Source organism: Rhinopithecus bieti, unplaced genomic scaffold (assembly GCF_001698545.2).
Source record: "Rhinopithecus bieti isolate Rb0 unplaced genomic scaffold, ASM169854v2 scaffold_64846, whole genome shotgun sequence".
In the NCBI taxonomy this organism is placed as follows: domain Eukaryota; kingdom Metazoa; phylum Chordata; class Mammalia; order Primates; family Cercopithecidae; genus Rhinopithecus; species Rhinopithecus bieti.
In genome coordinates, this window is record NW_016825275.1 from 638,771 (window position 1) to 655,414 (window position 16,644).

The 16,644-nt window shown below is 35.2% G+C and overlaps 1 protein-coding gene across 1 annotated transcript in view; it reads left to right on the forward strand.

Moving 5' to 3' along the window:
• The window catches only part of PPA2 (inorganic pyrophosphatase 2), a 115,813-nt gene that overhangs the window by 23,236 nt on the left and 75,933 nt on the right, over positions 1-16,644 (forward strand). The window contains exons 4-6 of the mRNA XM_017862961.1: positions 2,476-2,529; positions 5,011-5,130; positions 13,335-13,421. Coding sequence (XP_017718450.1) covers positions 2,476-2,529; positions 5,011-5,130; positions 13,335-13,421 — 261 coding nt within the window. The remainder of the gene's footprint in view (positions 1-2,475; positions 2,530-5,010; positions 5,131-13,334; positions 13,422-16,644) is intronic.

A 16,644-nucleotide genomic window follows, 5' to 3' on the forward strand; every position in this document is an offset into this window, starting at 1 on the left:
AAAAAAAAAAAAAAAAAAAAAAAAAAAAAAAAAAAAAAAAAAAAAAAAAAAAAAAAAAAAAGAAAAGGACTGAAGGAGTAGTTCACAGTCCTTGCCACATACGAAACTTGCTGATTTGACTTGTGCTCCTTTGTCTTTTTTATTTTCATGTAACATTTGGCAGGCCATTGTTGGTTTATAATTAACATTAATCTTAGGAAAACCAGGCTAGCATTGGCTTTAAAAAATTAATTACAGGACAAATGCCTTTTAGCTGGAGAGAAGAAAGGCAGGTTGGAAATAAGCTCTTAGTGATTAGGAGCAAATGAAGAGGGAGAGTGTGGTTTGCAGGCTTAAAATTCAAACTTCATTTATTGTTCATTTGGTCTAATTCAAGTATCTGTGAGTAGTTTTGGTAGGTGTCATTGTGTAAAACGATTGTCACCAGCTTGGTCTTCTTGGTCACCTCAGAGTATTCATCTGCAAGCATTTGTTCTCTTATAGCCAGGCTTTCAGGGATGAATAAATTATGTGAACATCTGCCATTTACTTCGGTTTTTCTTTTTAACAGCTACTTCAGACATATTTAAACAGGTGCAGGGGTATCTCATGAAGGAGCATAGAAAATGAAACATAACAGCAGAACTATGTGTAAGGTTGCTAAGATAGGTATGAGACATACTTCTAAGGAACAGTTATTGAGAATTTATTCTCAGCTTTGTTGTTTATCTCATTATGGGCTTGCAGCTTTGCCATTTGTAGCCTTTAGTCTTATGTAGAAAAACTTAATATAAATCATCATTACTTTTATGGCCCAATATATATCTACATTTAATTGTGTAAATGGCATTCTTTGAAATAACAGCATTCCATGTTACTCTAGAAAACCTCCGCGATACTGTTCAGCAATGCTTTAGTCCAGCTTTGGCTGCATATTAAAATTGCTTGGAAAGCCTATAAAAATAAGCAGTGCCCTGTCTCCACCCACAGCAATTTATTTCAGATAGATGAGAGATGGGGCTCTGGGAAACTTTTTTTTTTTAAATTGATTGAAGCTGGTAAGGTGGTATTGATAGAAAATAAGTATGCTAAATTACTGCTTCTCAAATGATTTGGGATGAAGGACTAGTTTTGTGGCTGGTTTATTTCTAATTGGTTGTAAACTGATACTTTAAAAAAATACAGTCAACATGAATCATTAGAAAAGTGTGGGCCTGACGTGGTGGCTCACGCCTGTAATCCCAGCACTTTGGGAGGCCAAGGCGGGCAGATCATGAGATCAAGAGTTTGAGACCAGCCTGGCCAACATGGTGAAACCTTGTCTCTACTAAGAATACAAAAATTAGCTGGGTGTGCTGGCGGACGCCTGTAATCCCAGCTACTCAGAGGCTGAGGCAGGAGAATTGCTTGAACCTGGGAGGTGGAGGTTGCAGTGAGCCGAGATCGTGCTGCTGCACTCCAGCCTGGATGACAGAGCAAGACTCCGTCTTGGGAGGAAAAAAAAAAAAAGGAAAGTGTAATTCAAGTTCTAATTTTTTATTATTAGATTCAACAGGTATAAAAATTGCTCTTTTTAATTGCTACAAATGTTTGTAAATGAGCCAGTAACAATCAGTTTGCAGACTGACCCTGGTCCTTCTTGGCTACACTTGGAGTACAGTGTTTTAAACCATCATTGTTTCCCTGATAAATTGTTAGTTATTAATGTCAAAATGTGTGCAAATCAACTTTAACCTTAAGACTTTCTCTTTGTAAGGCAAACTGTAGGGAATTATTTTTACTGGTCATTGACCTAGGGTCTCCTTTGGTGTAATAATTCTACAAAGTTCAGAAATTAAAAAGAAAAAACAAAGTGAAGCCATAGTCAGTTCGTAATGTTAGGGAGTCTGAACTCACTAGATATGCAAACTAAGTCTAGAATATTTAGTGTAGCTCTTTGTGATCTCTGTAATAGCTGTACTTATGTCCTTAATTTTACACTGTGATTGTAACTTGGATTTAATTATTGTTTTATCATTTTAAAATATATTTTATATCATAATTTTCTGTATATTGCCATTGATCTTCGTAACAACCTTGTGTGGTGAGTGGGACAGAGATTATCACACTTACTTTACAGATTGGAAAAGTGAGACTAAATCCTTACATGAGGGACTGGTTCTCTCACTTCTATTTTAGTTGGAAAATAAAAATTGAAACACATTTCTTGACTCCATTCTAGTTTTGTCACTATACATCAAAGATATTCTCAGACTTGTAACCTCTGACACTGTGTATTAGTGCTCAAGTGACATGGTGGCCTAAATTTGGCTTTGTTTTAGACAATTCTAATTTCTAGAAAAAATTTAAGGCATAGGTAGATGTCTGATGGAGACTGTAAACATTTTTTTTTTTTTGGTGGGGGAGAAGCATCTAAAGCATTCTTGTAAAGGAGGTAACGGAAAAAATAAAAGGTCAAATTTTAATGTTCTCTCTTTGTTTTGTTTTTAACTGCAGAATCTGTTTAATATGATTGTAGAAATACCTCGGTGGACAAATGCTAAAATGGAGGTACCGATATACTTTATTAATATACAACCGAAATGATTATAATGATATAAAACTTTGTTGCAAGTTGTTTGGCATAGTATTTTGAATTTGGGATAGTTTAGAAAAATACTCAAAGCTAAGTATATACTTTATAGTTTTTTAGAGAGTTTTTTTTTTTCAATTTTGCCTCTCAGTTTGCTATATACATATTAATTTTCTTTTTTTTTCTATGAAAATGGCAAATACTTTTAAAGGTTATTTAAGTAGATTCTGAGATATATTTGGTTCATAGATGCAACTGAAACTTTTATTTGGGGCCGATGGCAATTTTAATTTCTTAGGACTCAATTCTCCTTTAGATTTTATTCTACCAGGAAATAAATCATTTCCTGGTTTACTCAATTTATGACTATCACAGAGCATCTGCTGTTTTTCTGGTTAGCTTTTTTTTTTCTTTTTTTTTTTTTTAATTTTCTGGGAAATGAACCTGTAAGAACTTCCCTTTTGCTTTTCAGAATTTTCTTGTTCTTTCTTCAGTTAGGTAAGCTTCCATATAGTTCTAAACGAAATTTAATTTATGTTACTTGGTTTAGTTATATAAACCTTCTATAACTTTGGATGTGATAGCAAATATTATTTTAAGTATTTTAATTAGGCATTATTATGTAGGTGTATATTTTTCAGAATTTATATTTGGAAGAGAATTGTCAGTACTATCACCAGGTCCTGGCAGTATTTTTTTGTTAACACTTTAATAGGAAAAAGTAAAGATATTAGATTTTTTTTGGTGGTGTTTCATGTATAATCTTTCATCATTCGTGCTACTGTACCTCAATTAGGTGTAGGATCCAAGGATCTGTGAGAATCTACCTAACTTAAGGAGTGTTTCTTCATTCAACATGGCTTATTTTTTTTGTTTCCTATATAGCATAGTTTTTAAAAATAGCAATATGAATACACTTGATAGAAAACTAACTTTGAGGCTGAGTGCAGTGGCTCACACCTGTAATCCCAGCCCTTTGGGAAGCTGAGGTGGACAGATCACTTGAGGCCAGGAGTTCGAGACTAGCCTGGCCAACATGGCAAAACTCTGTCTCTACTAAATATACAAAAATTAGCTGGGCACAAATTTTTGCATGGTGGTGCATGTCTGTAATCCTAGCTACTCAGGAGACTGAGTTACGAGATTAGCTTGAACCTGGGAGGCAGAGGTTGCAGTGAGCTGAGATCGCACCACTGGACTCCAGCCTGGGTGACAGAATGAAACTCTGTCTCAAAAAAAAAAAAAAAAAGGAAAAAAACTAACTTTGAAATAAAATCAGTTGGTGAGAGTCTCCTTTTTGGTGATGTTTTAACTTTATATTGACAATTGATAATTGTATATGTTTATAGGGTACAAAGTGACATTATGACTTATCAATACAGTATGGAATAACTAAATCAAGCTAAATAATATAACTGTCACATTAAATACTTATCATTTTTTGTGGTGAGAACATTTGAAATGTACTCTTAGTACATTAACTATACTTATCAAGTTGTATTGTTGTTGCAATAACAAAAAGTCTTATTCTTCCTGAGATTTTGTATCCTTTGATTATCATTTCCCTATTCCCCCTACCCTTAGCCTCTGTAACCATAATTCTACTCTCTGCTTTTATGAGTTCAATTTTTTAGATTCCACATATAGGTGAGAACATGAGATATTTGTCTTTCTGTGCCTGGCTTATTTCACTTGCCATAATGTTCTCCAGTTTCATCCATGTTGTCACAAATGACAGAATTTTCTGCTTTTTTAAAGGCCAAGTGCTATTTTATTATGTATATGTACCACATTTTCTTTATCCATTCATCTGTTGATGGACACTTAGGTTGATTATATATTATTTCCAGTTTTTTTGATGGAGTCTCTAGAGTTGTCTATATATGAGATCATATCATCAGCAAACAGTGACAGTTTCACTTCTTTCTTTCCTACTTTGGATGCCTTTTTTTGTTTTCTCTTGCCTAATTGCTTTGGCTAGGATGTCCAATAGTATGTTGAATACAAGTGGCAAAAGTGGGCATCCTTTTCTGTTTCCCAATCTTAGAGGAAAGTCTTTCAGCATTTCACTATTGAATATATGGTAGGAATCTTTGAGTTAGCTTTATTATCATAATATTGATGGTAATAAAGCCTGAGACTAGTAACAAAAGGCAAGTTGATTAATCTTTATCCTCTTGCCATCTCAATCATTTTATTATTTGTGCTAGAAATAATGGAGTACATAAATAGTAGAGTGACTAAATATATAATCTGGTGTTTCCTTTCCAAACAGTTTCTCATATAGTGCTATAAATTAGTAATAAGAGCTGGCTTAATTTCTTTTAAAGCACCTTTGATCATTAAGTTGGAATATGAATGTTTAGTCTGAAAATAGCAGATTTTTAAAAGTACTATTTGGATGTAGAATTAATTATTTCTTATCCCGTCTCCTTTTTTTCCTTCTGTGATTTGCTTAGATTGCCACCGAAGAGCCACTGAATCCCATTAAACAATATGTAAAGGATGGAAAGCTACGCTATGTGGCGAATATCTTCCCTTACAAGGGTTATATATGGAATTATGGTACCCTCCCTCAGGTAACATTTTTGTTACAATGGTAAAACGTTCCTGTCGTCTGAAAAAATTGCCTTATAAATCCTGTGAACTACTTGAATTTAAATTGGTTCTGAGGACACGTCATTTGGAGAGGTTTGTAAATTTGGAATTTATTAATGTGGATGGAGTTTTAGTATATCAATAAATTTTTGTTTGAAACCACATTTATGTCTATACTCAAGTTCTTGGAGTCAGGCATATGGAACGTTCACATTTAACATTTTGAATACTTTTTTTTTCTGGTCTTGGCGATTAAGTGTCAGTGATTAAGTGGTCCAGTGAAAAACTTTAAGCGAGGAATTTATCTACAGTCATTCCTTTGAACCATGACAAGTTATGCTTTTATATACATTTGATATATGATAGGCATGAATGTTATATTTAAACTTTAAGCCAGATGAATGGTTAAATTTATTAACTTTTTTCCTGAACTTGTTGTAATTGAATTGGCACACTTATATTCATTAACTGTTAGAGTTAATAATTTTAAGTAGAAAGCAGAGAAAACAGCTAAATAATGATAAAGGTAGCATCTCCTGTTGGAGAATAACCAATTTGGTTTTCTTCCCTTCCTTTTAGCCGTATTTTGTTTCCTCTCATGTTCGCTCGTTCCCAGAAGAGAGGTAACTCTTCCAGATTATTCTAGTGAGTAAAACTCAGATATGCTGAATCAAAATCTAGGTTTTGGGGACAGCAGAGAACCATCTGCCTTTATGTTTATAAAACCATAAGACCATCTGTCTGGAAATTTAATTTTATATTTTATTTATTTTAATATTTTGCATGAAATTTCAAGATGGTATTGGGGAAATATCAGAGAAGAGAGGTCTTGTTTTATCCAACATGAAGAAGCAACTGCCTGTGTAGAATAAACATTCACAGGAAAATTAAAAAAAAAAATTGTTTTCTAAAGAGTCAGGCTGCTCTGATTCAGTTAGACCACCCACATGGATACATTCTTGGTTAAAATGGGTACTTCTAAAGTGATGTGCTAAGAATGAGAATGCCTGTGGAAACCATGAAAGCAGGTTTCCTAACTCTCCAGGTACCTCAATAGATATGCTGTTTGACCCAACAGCAAAAGGTTGCAAAAGTTCTATAAAGTTTAGGGAATGCAGCCTGTACTAAATGTGTGGATGAAGGGAATGCTGAAAAAGCCAGTGAATTAGAGACCGACAGAAACAGAGAAGTAGAGGAGCTAGAGAATAAACTAAAGTGCATGTATTTATTTCTTTAAACATTTATTAAGCGTTTATGTGCCAGGCAGGATATTAGGTGTTGGGAATATGAAAGACAGATGAGATATAGATGTAACATCAAGGCCTCATAATAAGTGACTGGAAAATGTGGGTTTGGGAGTGAGATTGTCACTTTCTAGTGATGTGACCTTGGGAAAGATACTTTTCCTCATTTTCTTCATCTGTAAAATGAAGAACATAAAATATCTACTTCTTCGTGTTGAGATTAAATGAGTTACTGCATTCGAATAGTGTGTAACATGTAGTAATCAATTATTATAATTAAGACTGGTACTTTTATTATCGTATGATTCTTTCCCTAAAGTTATTTATAGTCTGATTGGGGCAATCAACAACTAAACTGCTGGTTATGATGTGGTATAATAGGCACTACTAATTCATCTACTAATTTAAAGTTATGAAAAAAATAAAAAAACAAACCTGTTGACAGGAAGGAGAGAAGGGGAGGAATGGAGGTAAATGCAAAAGAAGCTTCTCTAGTTTTCTGTTTAAAGTCTTGCCAAACTTCTGTGCTCCTCTGGATGTGTTTGGATTTCAAGATGTTATGCAGTGGTATTAATCTGGCAGGTGTGATAGTTCTTCTATTAATAAAACAGAATTAGACTGTGGTAGTCCCTTAATTCAGTATTCACCCTGCATTCACCATTGCCTACCTAAGTTTCATACTCCATCCAACATCCAAATTAATATTTTTTAAAACACAAATTTGCAGATGCTTTTCTTGTACAAGAATGCTTTAATGGTCTCCTGTTGCTTAAAAGATAAAATACAAAATTCTTAACATTGCTACTCAACCCTGCGTGATCTGGCTTCTGCTTACTTCTCTATCCTCATTTTGCAGCATTCCTCCTTTCTCACTTCTATCCACTACAAAGTCTTCTTCAGTGTTTCTAACTTACTTCATTGTGTCCACACCAGGCCTTCACCGAACTGTTCATTCATTCAATACATATTTATTAAAAGCCTGTGTATTTGCAAGGTGTTCTTGTAAGTACTGCAGGTAAAACAGTGATAAAAAGTGACATATATTTTTCTGGAGCTTTTATTTTAGTCAGATAAACAGACAATAAGCAAAATAAACCCCAAGTAAAATCTCAGGTGGTGGTAAGTGTGTCAAAAGTTAAGCAGGGAATGGGGCTAGGGAATGTTAGGATTGTTGCAATTTAGAAAGGGAGGCAATCTCAGTGAGAAGGTGTTATTTGAGGAAAGACCTAAAGGAAGTGAGGGAACAAGTAGTGTGGACATGTAGAGGAAGAACAGTCCAACAAGAAACAGCAAGTATAAAGGTCCTGAGGTGGAAATAGGCCTAGCATATGTGAGTATCAAAAAGGAAGTCAATGTGTCTAGAATGGAAGTAAAAGAGAGGAAATAGACCTGCATTCTCTCTGCCATTTTCAACCAGAGATCTGCACTATTTTTTTTAAACCTGACTGATCTTGGAGAGAGAAAGAGAGAGAGAGAGAGAGAGTGTGTGTGTGTGTGAAGTCTTCAGGGAAAGAATACACCATAAATTGCATAGAAGTTAGTTATTTATCAAAGAAACTAAATTGAATGATGTTTTTAAGAATGCTGAAATCATGCCAGTTGCTTATGGGAAGGGGTAGCTCTACCTAATTTTTTTTTTTTTCTTGATTGTCGATGTTCAGACGTGACCTTGTTAAAATGAAAGCCAGCCCCGGTCCCATTTACCTTTTAAATCTCATCTTCAACACTCCTTCTGCCTTCTGCTTCACTTCCACACTGGCACCCTGGTGCTTGAAGCACACTCCTGTCTCAGGCCCTGACCTTCACTGTGTCCTGTCCCTGGAACACTCCTTTCCAGGTATGCACATGGCTTTCTTAAATTGCCCTTAAGTCATCTTCTTTATAGTATCTGCCAACCATCCTTTAAAACTTTTAACCCTACTCCCATTCCCCGTCTCATACTTTTTTTCCCTTTTCCATAACAGCTACCAATTTGTAACCTGCTATATAATTTATTTATTATGTTTATTGTTAATTTCTCCCAGCTAGAATGCAGACTTCATGAGGGCAGGGATTCTGTCTGTTTTGTGCCTGCCATGGAGTAGGTGATCAATAACTATGAAATGAATAAATTAATGCATCGTGTATGTGTGTCACATTTGTTTCATAGGCTTTTGTGGGTACTTTTGCTGTTCTGTGATTTGTCTTGTAGCAGCAAGAAACTTGTTCAGAGCAGTTACGAAGCCAACTGTGTGGTTGGAAGAACATTTAAGCAGCAGAATACTGTTTAAGTAGTATTCTATCCACTTAGCTTGTGATTCATCAGTATGCCATCATTATTCAGACCTTTAGCTGTCTAGACTGTTAACCTGAATAGCATCTCCCACACTCCTAATAATGCCTTCCTCAAAGTTTGAGCTTGCTTGGGCAAAAATGCATCTTTGTCTTCCTACCATTTTATTCATATTGCCCACATATAATGGGTTATTTCAGTGTTATATCTCATTGAGTGAATATTTAGAATACCTGTCTGGAAAATATTAAAAGACTAGATTCAGTTTAAATTCAAAATTTCTTCAGTCTTAATGTAGTATTGATATGTTTATTTTGTGCTTAATTATAAATTTGGTTCATTGACCTCCCCAATCAAATATATAGTACCACTTACTAGCTTTATAACCTGAGACAAATGACTAAATCTCTCTAGGCCTGTTTGTTTATGTGGATGATCATACTACCTACCCCACAAGGGTATTGTGAGTATTGAATAAGTTGATCAGAGGTGTTTGGCCCCATAGTGAGTTCTTAATAATATTAACTCAATGATGATGACACTTTTGCTACTGATGTTAGCTGCTAGTAGTAAAAACACTGGTAGAGGCTTTTGCTCAAAATTGAAGCTGGGAAAGCATAGATAATGGCTTATCCCTGTAATTTCAGTTCTTTGGGAGGCCAAGATGGGAGGATCAGTTGAGGCCAGGAGTTTAAGGTTGCAGTGAGCTATGGTCAGACTACTGCTCTTCAGCCTGGGTGGCAGAGTGAAACCCTCTCTTAAAAAAAAATAGGCGAAGGTAGTGGGAAAGTCAGAGGTCTTTCTTCTTGTGATAGGAATGCTGGTTAATCAGGAAGATACTCTTAAGAACCACCTGTATATATGGCTTTGTATGATTCAGGGATTTTTTAAGAGACCTAAGGACCAGAGCGTGATGACTACAAATGTATTCGCCAATACTTATAGATCGTAAGCTAATAATCACAAACACCTGCATGAAAATGAGATGGATTTGTTTTAGGGTATAACAATAATATGTGTATTCTGATGTATTCATTTTTACAGCTTTATAAACATCTTTTCTATAATACTGTTTTCCTGTTGATAGGTTGTGTGTAGCTTTCTGTTATGTCTTTCTTGGGTCCATGCTAAAGTTTGTCTGTAGAGATAGTATATATAGTTATATACCTGTTAGTCAAATTATGAGTTGTGTAACTATTTTACTTTACTAAATATTTTCAGATTGTTTATAAAAGAAGTTGTGACAGGCCAGGCGTGGTGGCTCACACCTGTAATCCCAGCACTTGGGGAGGCCGAGGTGGGTGGATCAGGAGATAGAGACCATCCTGGCTAACATGGTGAAACCCCATCTCTACTAAAAATACAAAAAATTAGCCGGGCCTGGTGGCAGGTGCCTGTGGACCCAGCTACTCGGGAGGCTGAAGCAGGAGAATAGCCTGAACCTTGGAGTCGGAGCTTGCAGTGAGCCGAGATTGCGCCACTGCACTCCAGCCTGAGCAACAGAGCGAGACTTCATCTCAAAACAAACAAAAAAGAAGTTGTGACAATTTATACTCCTGCCAGCAGTATATAGAGTTCCAGATAACCTACATCCTTACTAATATTTTAGATTATAAGATTTTTAGGTTTTTGAAATAGTATCTTATTGTGATTTTAGTATTTCTCTGATCAGAATAGGCATCTTTTAATAAATTTAAAAGTCATTCATGTTTCCCCTTCTTTTAATTATCTGTTCATATCTTCAGCCCATTTTAGTTGAGTTGCCCTTTTTCTTATTTAGTTGTCAAAATTATTTCTAAAGTCTGGAAGCTAATCTTTTGTCATTTTTGTGAAACCAATATTAAGATTTTGAACTTCTGCTTCTTGATATTTCTTCTTCAGCGTTTGTTCTTTTCTAGTTGTCTGTCTGTTAATAGTTGTACACATAAGACTCCACAAGAGGGCATACCCAAAGCTTAAATTTGTCAGGATTTCCTTTCCTGTTGAAATTATACTGTATTTTCAAGTTAAATTAGAGTTGATTTAGTGTATATCTCTTTTGTAGTAAAAGTGAGGCCTGTAGATGCAGAGTATTAAAGGTTGGAAATAAAGAGAACCAGTCTGGTATTTTTGCTGGTAAGTAAAATCATGACGAATTGGCCCTAAACACAACAATATTGTAGAGTTTAATACTTTTCTACTTGGGTACTTAATTCCTCAACGTATGTAACCATATTGCTAGGTAATGTTGAAATTGGAGTTCTGAGGACCAACCAACCAACAGAAATATCCACCACAACCAAGTTAATGTCAAGACAGTGTATGTCTCTGTGTGAGGAAGGACTTAAAAAAAAAAAAATTAATGCCCATCAAAATTGTCCTAAGTAGGTCATAAGTATGTGGGCTTCCTATTCACTGGTAGCATTCATGCAGATTGTGAATGAGCACTAACAATCTTAGCATTTTAGGGCTAGGATGTGTCTAAAGATCCTCTTACTGGCCGGGCGCAGTGGCTCACACCTGTAATCCCAGCACTTTGGGAGGCTGAGGCGTGTGGATCACGAGGTCAGGAGATTGAGACTACCCTGGCTAACATGGTGAAACCCTGTCTCTACTAAAAATACAGAAAAATTAGCCGGGCATGGTGGTGGGCGCCTATAGTCCCAGCTACTTGGGAGGCTGAGGCAGGAGAATCCCTTGAACCCGGCAGGCGGAGGTTGCAGTGAGCCGAGATCGTGCCACTGCACTTCAGCCTAGGAGAGAAGAGCGTGACTCTGTCTGAAAAAAAAAGAAAAACAAAACAAAAAAAAAGGTCCTCTTATTTAAGCCATTCTTAATAACTGAAGAAACAGATCTAGATGGTTTAGTCAAGATAGTTTGTGGTAGAATCTAGATGTTTTCCTTTAAGCCAACGGGACTTCTGGCTTGTCACATTTGTTCTCTTGGAAGTGGCAGTAGGGATAAGGAAAATTATGAGGTAGGATTTCTGCATTAGCAAGGAGGAACCTCTCAGATATTTTCTGATTCTGCAGTAGGTTGTTTGATTCTGATTATACCTGGGTGTCCCATCTTGGTTTCCCTAGCACATTAAGATTACCTTTACAGTGTTTGTCACAAATGCCATACCATTTGTTAACATGACACTCTCCATGTTATTGACTGTTCCCTAAACATCTCTGTTACTGGCCCGAAATAGGTACTCCATAAGTATTTTACTGTATGAGTGAATGCCTGTTAATAGAAAAAAAGAAGCAGTAAAGGGAAGACTGGGGAAGAACAGAACCTCTATAGGAAAGTTACTTAGGAGATTCTCAGAGTAAGAGAAAGTATTTAAAAGAAGAGAACTGTGAAGTAGATGGGGTTATATTTGAAATAAATGCCATTCAATTGTTGTTATAATTTGCACATAAAAAGTAATGATTAGTAGCATGAGTTCCAATACAATCTTTACCATTTAGAAACCATGAGTTTGTGCAAGTTTAAACTGTGTTTCAATTTACTTATCTATAAAGTGGAATTCATTATGGTACATTATTCATGCAGTATGTATGTATATATGTATATGTTGTGTGTGTATATATTAGCTAGAAAGTGTTTGTCACCTATGGCCAGTATGTAAGATTAACAATTGTGGTTATTCTTACATTTTCTTGGTAGTATTAGTATTGGAGGCAGTGAAATGTTGTTGGACTTCATTTATTAATTTTTTTTTTTGATAAAGTAAGGCCAGGTTATTTCTGAATAAACTACTATTAGTACTAGAAGGAAAATATTGGAATTTCTCTAATGCTTAGCTGTAAATAAGTTTATTTGTAATTATTTATATAAAATTAAAGGAAATAAACTTAGATAACCTGAAATCTTAGATAATAATGATAATCTGAATCTTGGGATGACAGTCTCTGTATCCCTTTTAATTTGAATTTAAAGCAAATAATTTTAGGGAACTTCTACAGTTCCATTTAGAATCAGGCAATTGTGAGGCTTTTTGGGAGAGGTAGTGCCTAAAGGATCTTTAATCTTACTAGCAAATTTCTATCATGGTCTTCATTTATAAAAATTCCCATGTATTTATTTTGTAACGAATGGGGTATAATTTTGCCAGTAAACTAAAGAATTGATGTCTTTTCTTGTTTTTATCAAGGTCCTTGAGATTTGACAGGTAGAGGATTTTTTAATGGAATGAATGAGACAAAATAGATTTTTATTTTCTTTAGTAGTGTTTTGTCCTTTCGTTTATAAAGGGAAAACTGGGTTCCTTTTAATAATTTAGATCCCTGTGTTGTTACCACGTCAAAGGAAGCAGTGAATGACGGAAGCCACAGTTGAGGCAGTCAGTGGAAACACAGAAACAAGGGCACAAACAGTGGGAACATCCACTGAAACTCTGAAAGTGCATGTGAATTTATTCCCTGACTGAACTTGGAAGATGAGTATGTCTGGATATACCACCCACTCGCAGATGCAATTATACTGACAATTGAGAGACAGAGGGAGGAAATAGTATACATCTGTTTTAATTAGTATGATCCTTAGGGACATACTGGCCTGTTGGCCTTGTGCCTATGTAATTTCTGATAATGTTTTCTTCGGATTATTGTTATCTATAAAACTTTGTGATTATGTGGAAAGATTAAAGTACATTATAGTATTAAGTTACATTTCTGCTTTTTTTTTTTTTAAATTTTAGACTTGGGAAGATCCCCGTGAAAAAGATAAGAGCACGAACTGCTTTGGAGATAATGATCCTATTGATGTTTGTGAAATAGGCTCAAAGGTTTGTTTTATAGACTGTATTAATTCTAACATGAGTTTTGGTTTATTCATGCCATAAAATTTCGTTTTAGCCTCTAGTTTTTCAGCTCTTCAGAGTTCAAGCCTGTTGATTTCTGTGTTATCAGTCCCTCTTTTTATCTTCACTTTCTTGTCTTAAACCAGGGGTTGGTAAATTATAGCCCTGTAACAAGTCAAAGCCAGCCTAACACCTGTTTTTATAAGTAACAGAGGTATGCCCATTCATGTACATACTGTCTATGACTGCTTTTATACTACAACAGCAGAGTTGAGGTGTTGTAGCAGAGATTATATGGTCTACAAAGCCTTTTATTATTATTTTATTATTTTATATCTACCATCTGACCCTTTATGGAAAAATTTGCCAAGTCCTGTCTTCACCTTCCTTGCCTATTATTTAGATAGAAACTTCAATTCTCATGAAAGTCATCTGATACTTTTTCTTTTTCTGTGTGCCTGCTTCCAGGTTGCCACATCCTACTGAGTAAAAACAAAATCCACAATTTCAGAAATTGATGCTACCCATCAATCCTTCTATATGTCTTTGGTTAGTTCTTTCTTCTATTTTCTACTACATTTATTGTTACTATTTCTTGTTCTCTGCAGACATTCAACTCTTCCCCATTTTTTCTCACTCCTAGAATAACATCTTATCTTTAATCGTGTAGAGCTCAGAAACCAGCATGTAAAAAATCTCAATGTGGTTTAAATTTGTATTTATCTGATGATTAGTGATGTAGAGCATTTTTCATGTGTTTCTTGGCCACTTATATTTCTTTTTTTGAGAAATGTCGGTTCATGGCCTTTGCCCACTTTTAATTTTTTTTTTTCTTTTGAGTTGTTTGTCTTAGTCCTTTGTTGGAGGCATAATTTGCGGATATTTTCTCCCATTCTGTAGGCTGTTTACTTTGTTGATTATTTCTTTTGCTATGCAGAAGCTTTTTAGTTTAAGTCCCATTTATCTGTTTTTGTTTTCATTGCATTTGCTTTTGGGGTCTTCATCATAAATTCTTTGCCTACGCAATATCCAGAGAGTTTTTCCTAGATTTTCTTTGGGAATTTTTATAGTTTCAGATCTTAACATTTAGATTTTTAATCCATCTTGAGTTAATTTTTATATGTGATGAGAGGTAGGGGTCCAGTTTCATTCTTCAGCTTATGGCTAGCCAGTTTTCCCAGTACCATTTATTGAATAGAGTCTCCTTTCCCCATTATTATTATTGTTTTTTTGTTATTTGTTGAAGATCAGTTGGTTATAGGTATGTGACTTCATTTATTTGTTCTCTGTTTTGTTCCATTGATCTATGTGCTTATTTTTGTACCAGTACCATGTTTTTTTTATACCAGTACTACAGGTATGTGGTATAATTTGTTGCTGGGTAATGTGATACCTCCAGATTTGTTCTTTTTGCTTAGGATTGCTTTGACTGTTCTGGCTTTTATTTGGTTCCATATAAACATTAGGATTGTTTTTTCCTAATGCTGTGAAGAAATGACATTGGTAATTTGCTAGGAATTACATTGAATCTCCAGATTGCTTTGAGCAATATTGGCATTTTAACAATACTGATTCTTCCAATCCATGAGCATGGGATGTTTTTCTCTCTGATTGTGTCATCTATGATTTCTTTCATCAGTGTTTTGTAGTTCTTGCAGAGATCTTTTACTCACTTGATTAAATGTATTCCTGGATAATGTGTGTGTGTGTATGCGTGTGTGTGTGGCTGTTGCAAATGAGATTTTTTTATTTGGTTCTCAGCTTGAATGTTAATTGGTGTATAGAAATACTATTAATTTTTATATGGAGATTTTGTATCCTTAAACGTTATTGAAGTTGTTTATCAAGTCTAGGAGTCTTTTGGAGAAGGCTTTAGGGTTTCCTATATACACTTATCATGCCATTAGTGAACAGAGATAATTTGACTTCCTCTTTTCCAATTTAGATACCTTCTACTTCCTTCTCTTGGCTGATTGGTCTGACTAGGACTTCCAGTACTGTGTTGAACGGGAGTGGTGAGACTGAACATCTTTGTCTTATTCTGGTTCTTAGAGGAGATGCTTTCAACTTTTTCACATTTGGTATGATGTTGGTTATGGGTTTGTCATAGACGGCTCTTATTATTTTGAGGTATGTTCCTTCAGTGCCTAGTTTGTTGAAGGATTTTATCATGATGGAATGTTGGATTTTATCACATGCTTTTTCTATATCTATTGAGATGATCATATGGTTTTTATTCTTAGTTTTCTTTATGTGGTGAATCCCATTTATTGGTTTGTGTATGTTCAACCATCCTTGAATTCCTGGAATAAACCCTACTTGATCATGATGAATTGTGTTATCTTTTTAATGTGCTTTTAAAGGACACAAGAACAACAGTGGAGTGTTGAAGCCTCCCACTATTGTATTGCTCAGTTTTCTTAGGTTTAGTGGTAGTTGTTTTATGAATCTGGGTGCTCTGATGTTGCGTGCATGTATATTTAGGATAGACTTTGATGACTGTATGCCTTGGTGGTATTCATCTTGCATAGTATCTCTCAAGTGTTCTCTGAATTTCTTGTATCTGGGTGAAGAATATGGAACACTTCATGAATATGCGTATCATCCCTGCATCTTATAGCCAGAGCAGTTTATTCCTTTAGTTAATAAGACCTGAAATAATATTTACTGAATATGAAATAAATATATGATTACCATCTAAAGAATAGTTCTTTGTTAGTGATATGCTCCTTTCTTTCATGCCTGGCTATGAGATGAGTGGTTGAATCAGCTGTAAGAAACATAGTGGTAGGAAGTCTCTTTTAACACCACATTGTTAATAGGCAGAGGGAAAGAAGCAGAGTCCTGGAAGTTGGTAACAGACTTAGAACCACAGATATAGAAAACTTTAATGTTGTAAGTCCCTTGAGGGATTTTTGTATTGCACATTCAGTGTCTAAGAAAACTAAATGTTATACTTTGAGCATAGATTTGTTGAATTGATTTGGATTGAATTGAAGTGTGGTGGTTTTGTAAGACTTCTGCCATTTATTCTTAAGCATCTAGTTTTTGGTTTGATTGAGTTTTCCTTTCTAGTTTTTAACGGTGTTACAGCAAAACAGTGCTTTGTTTGAAATAAAACTGTGCCTTTCTGTTGCATGTGAAGTCAAAGGGTGTGTCTCATTCTGAGGCAACTTGGTAATCTGCTGGGCATGCTTCCTTGCTTGCT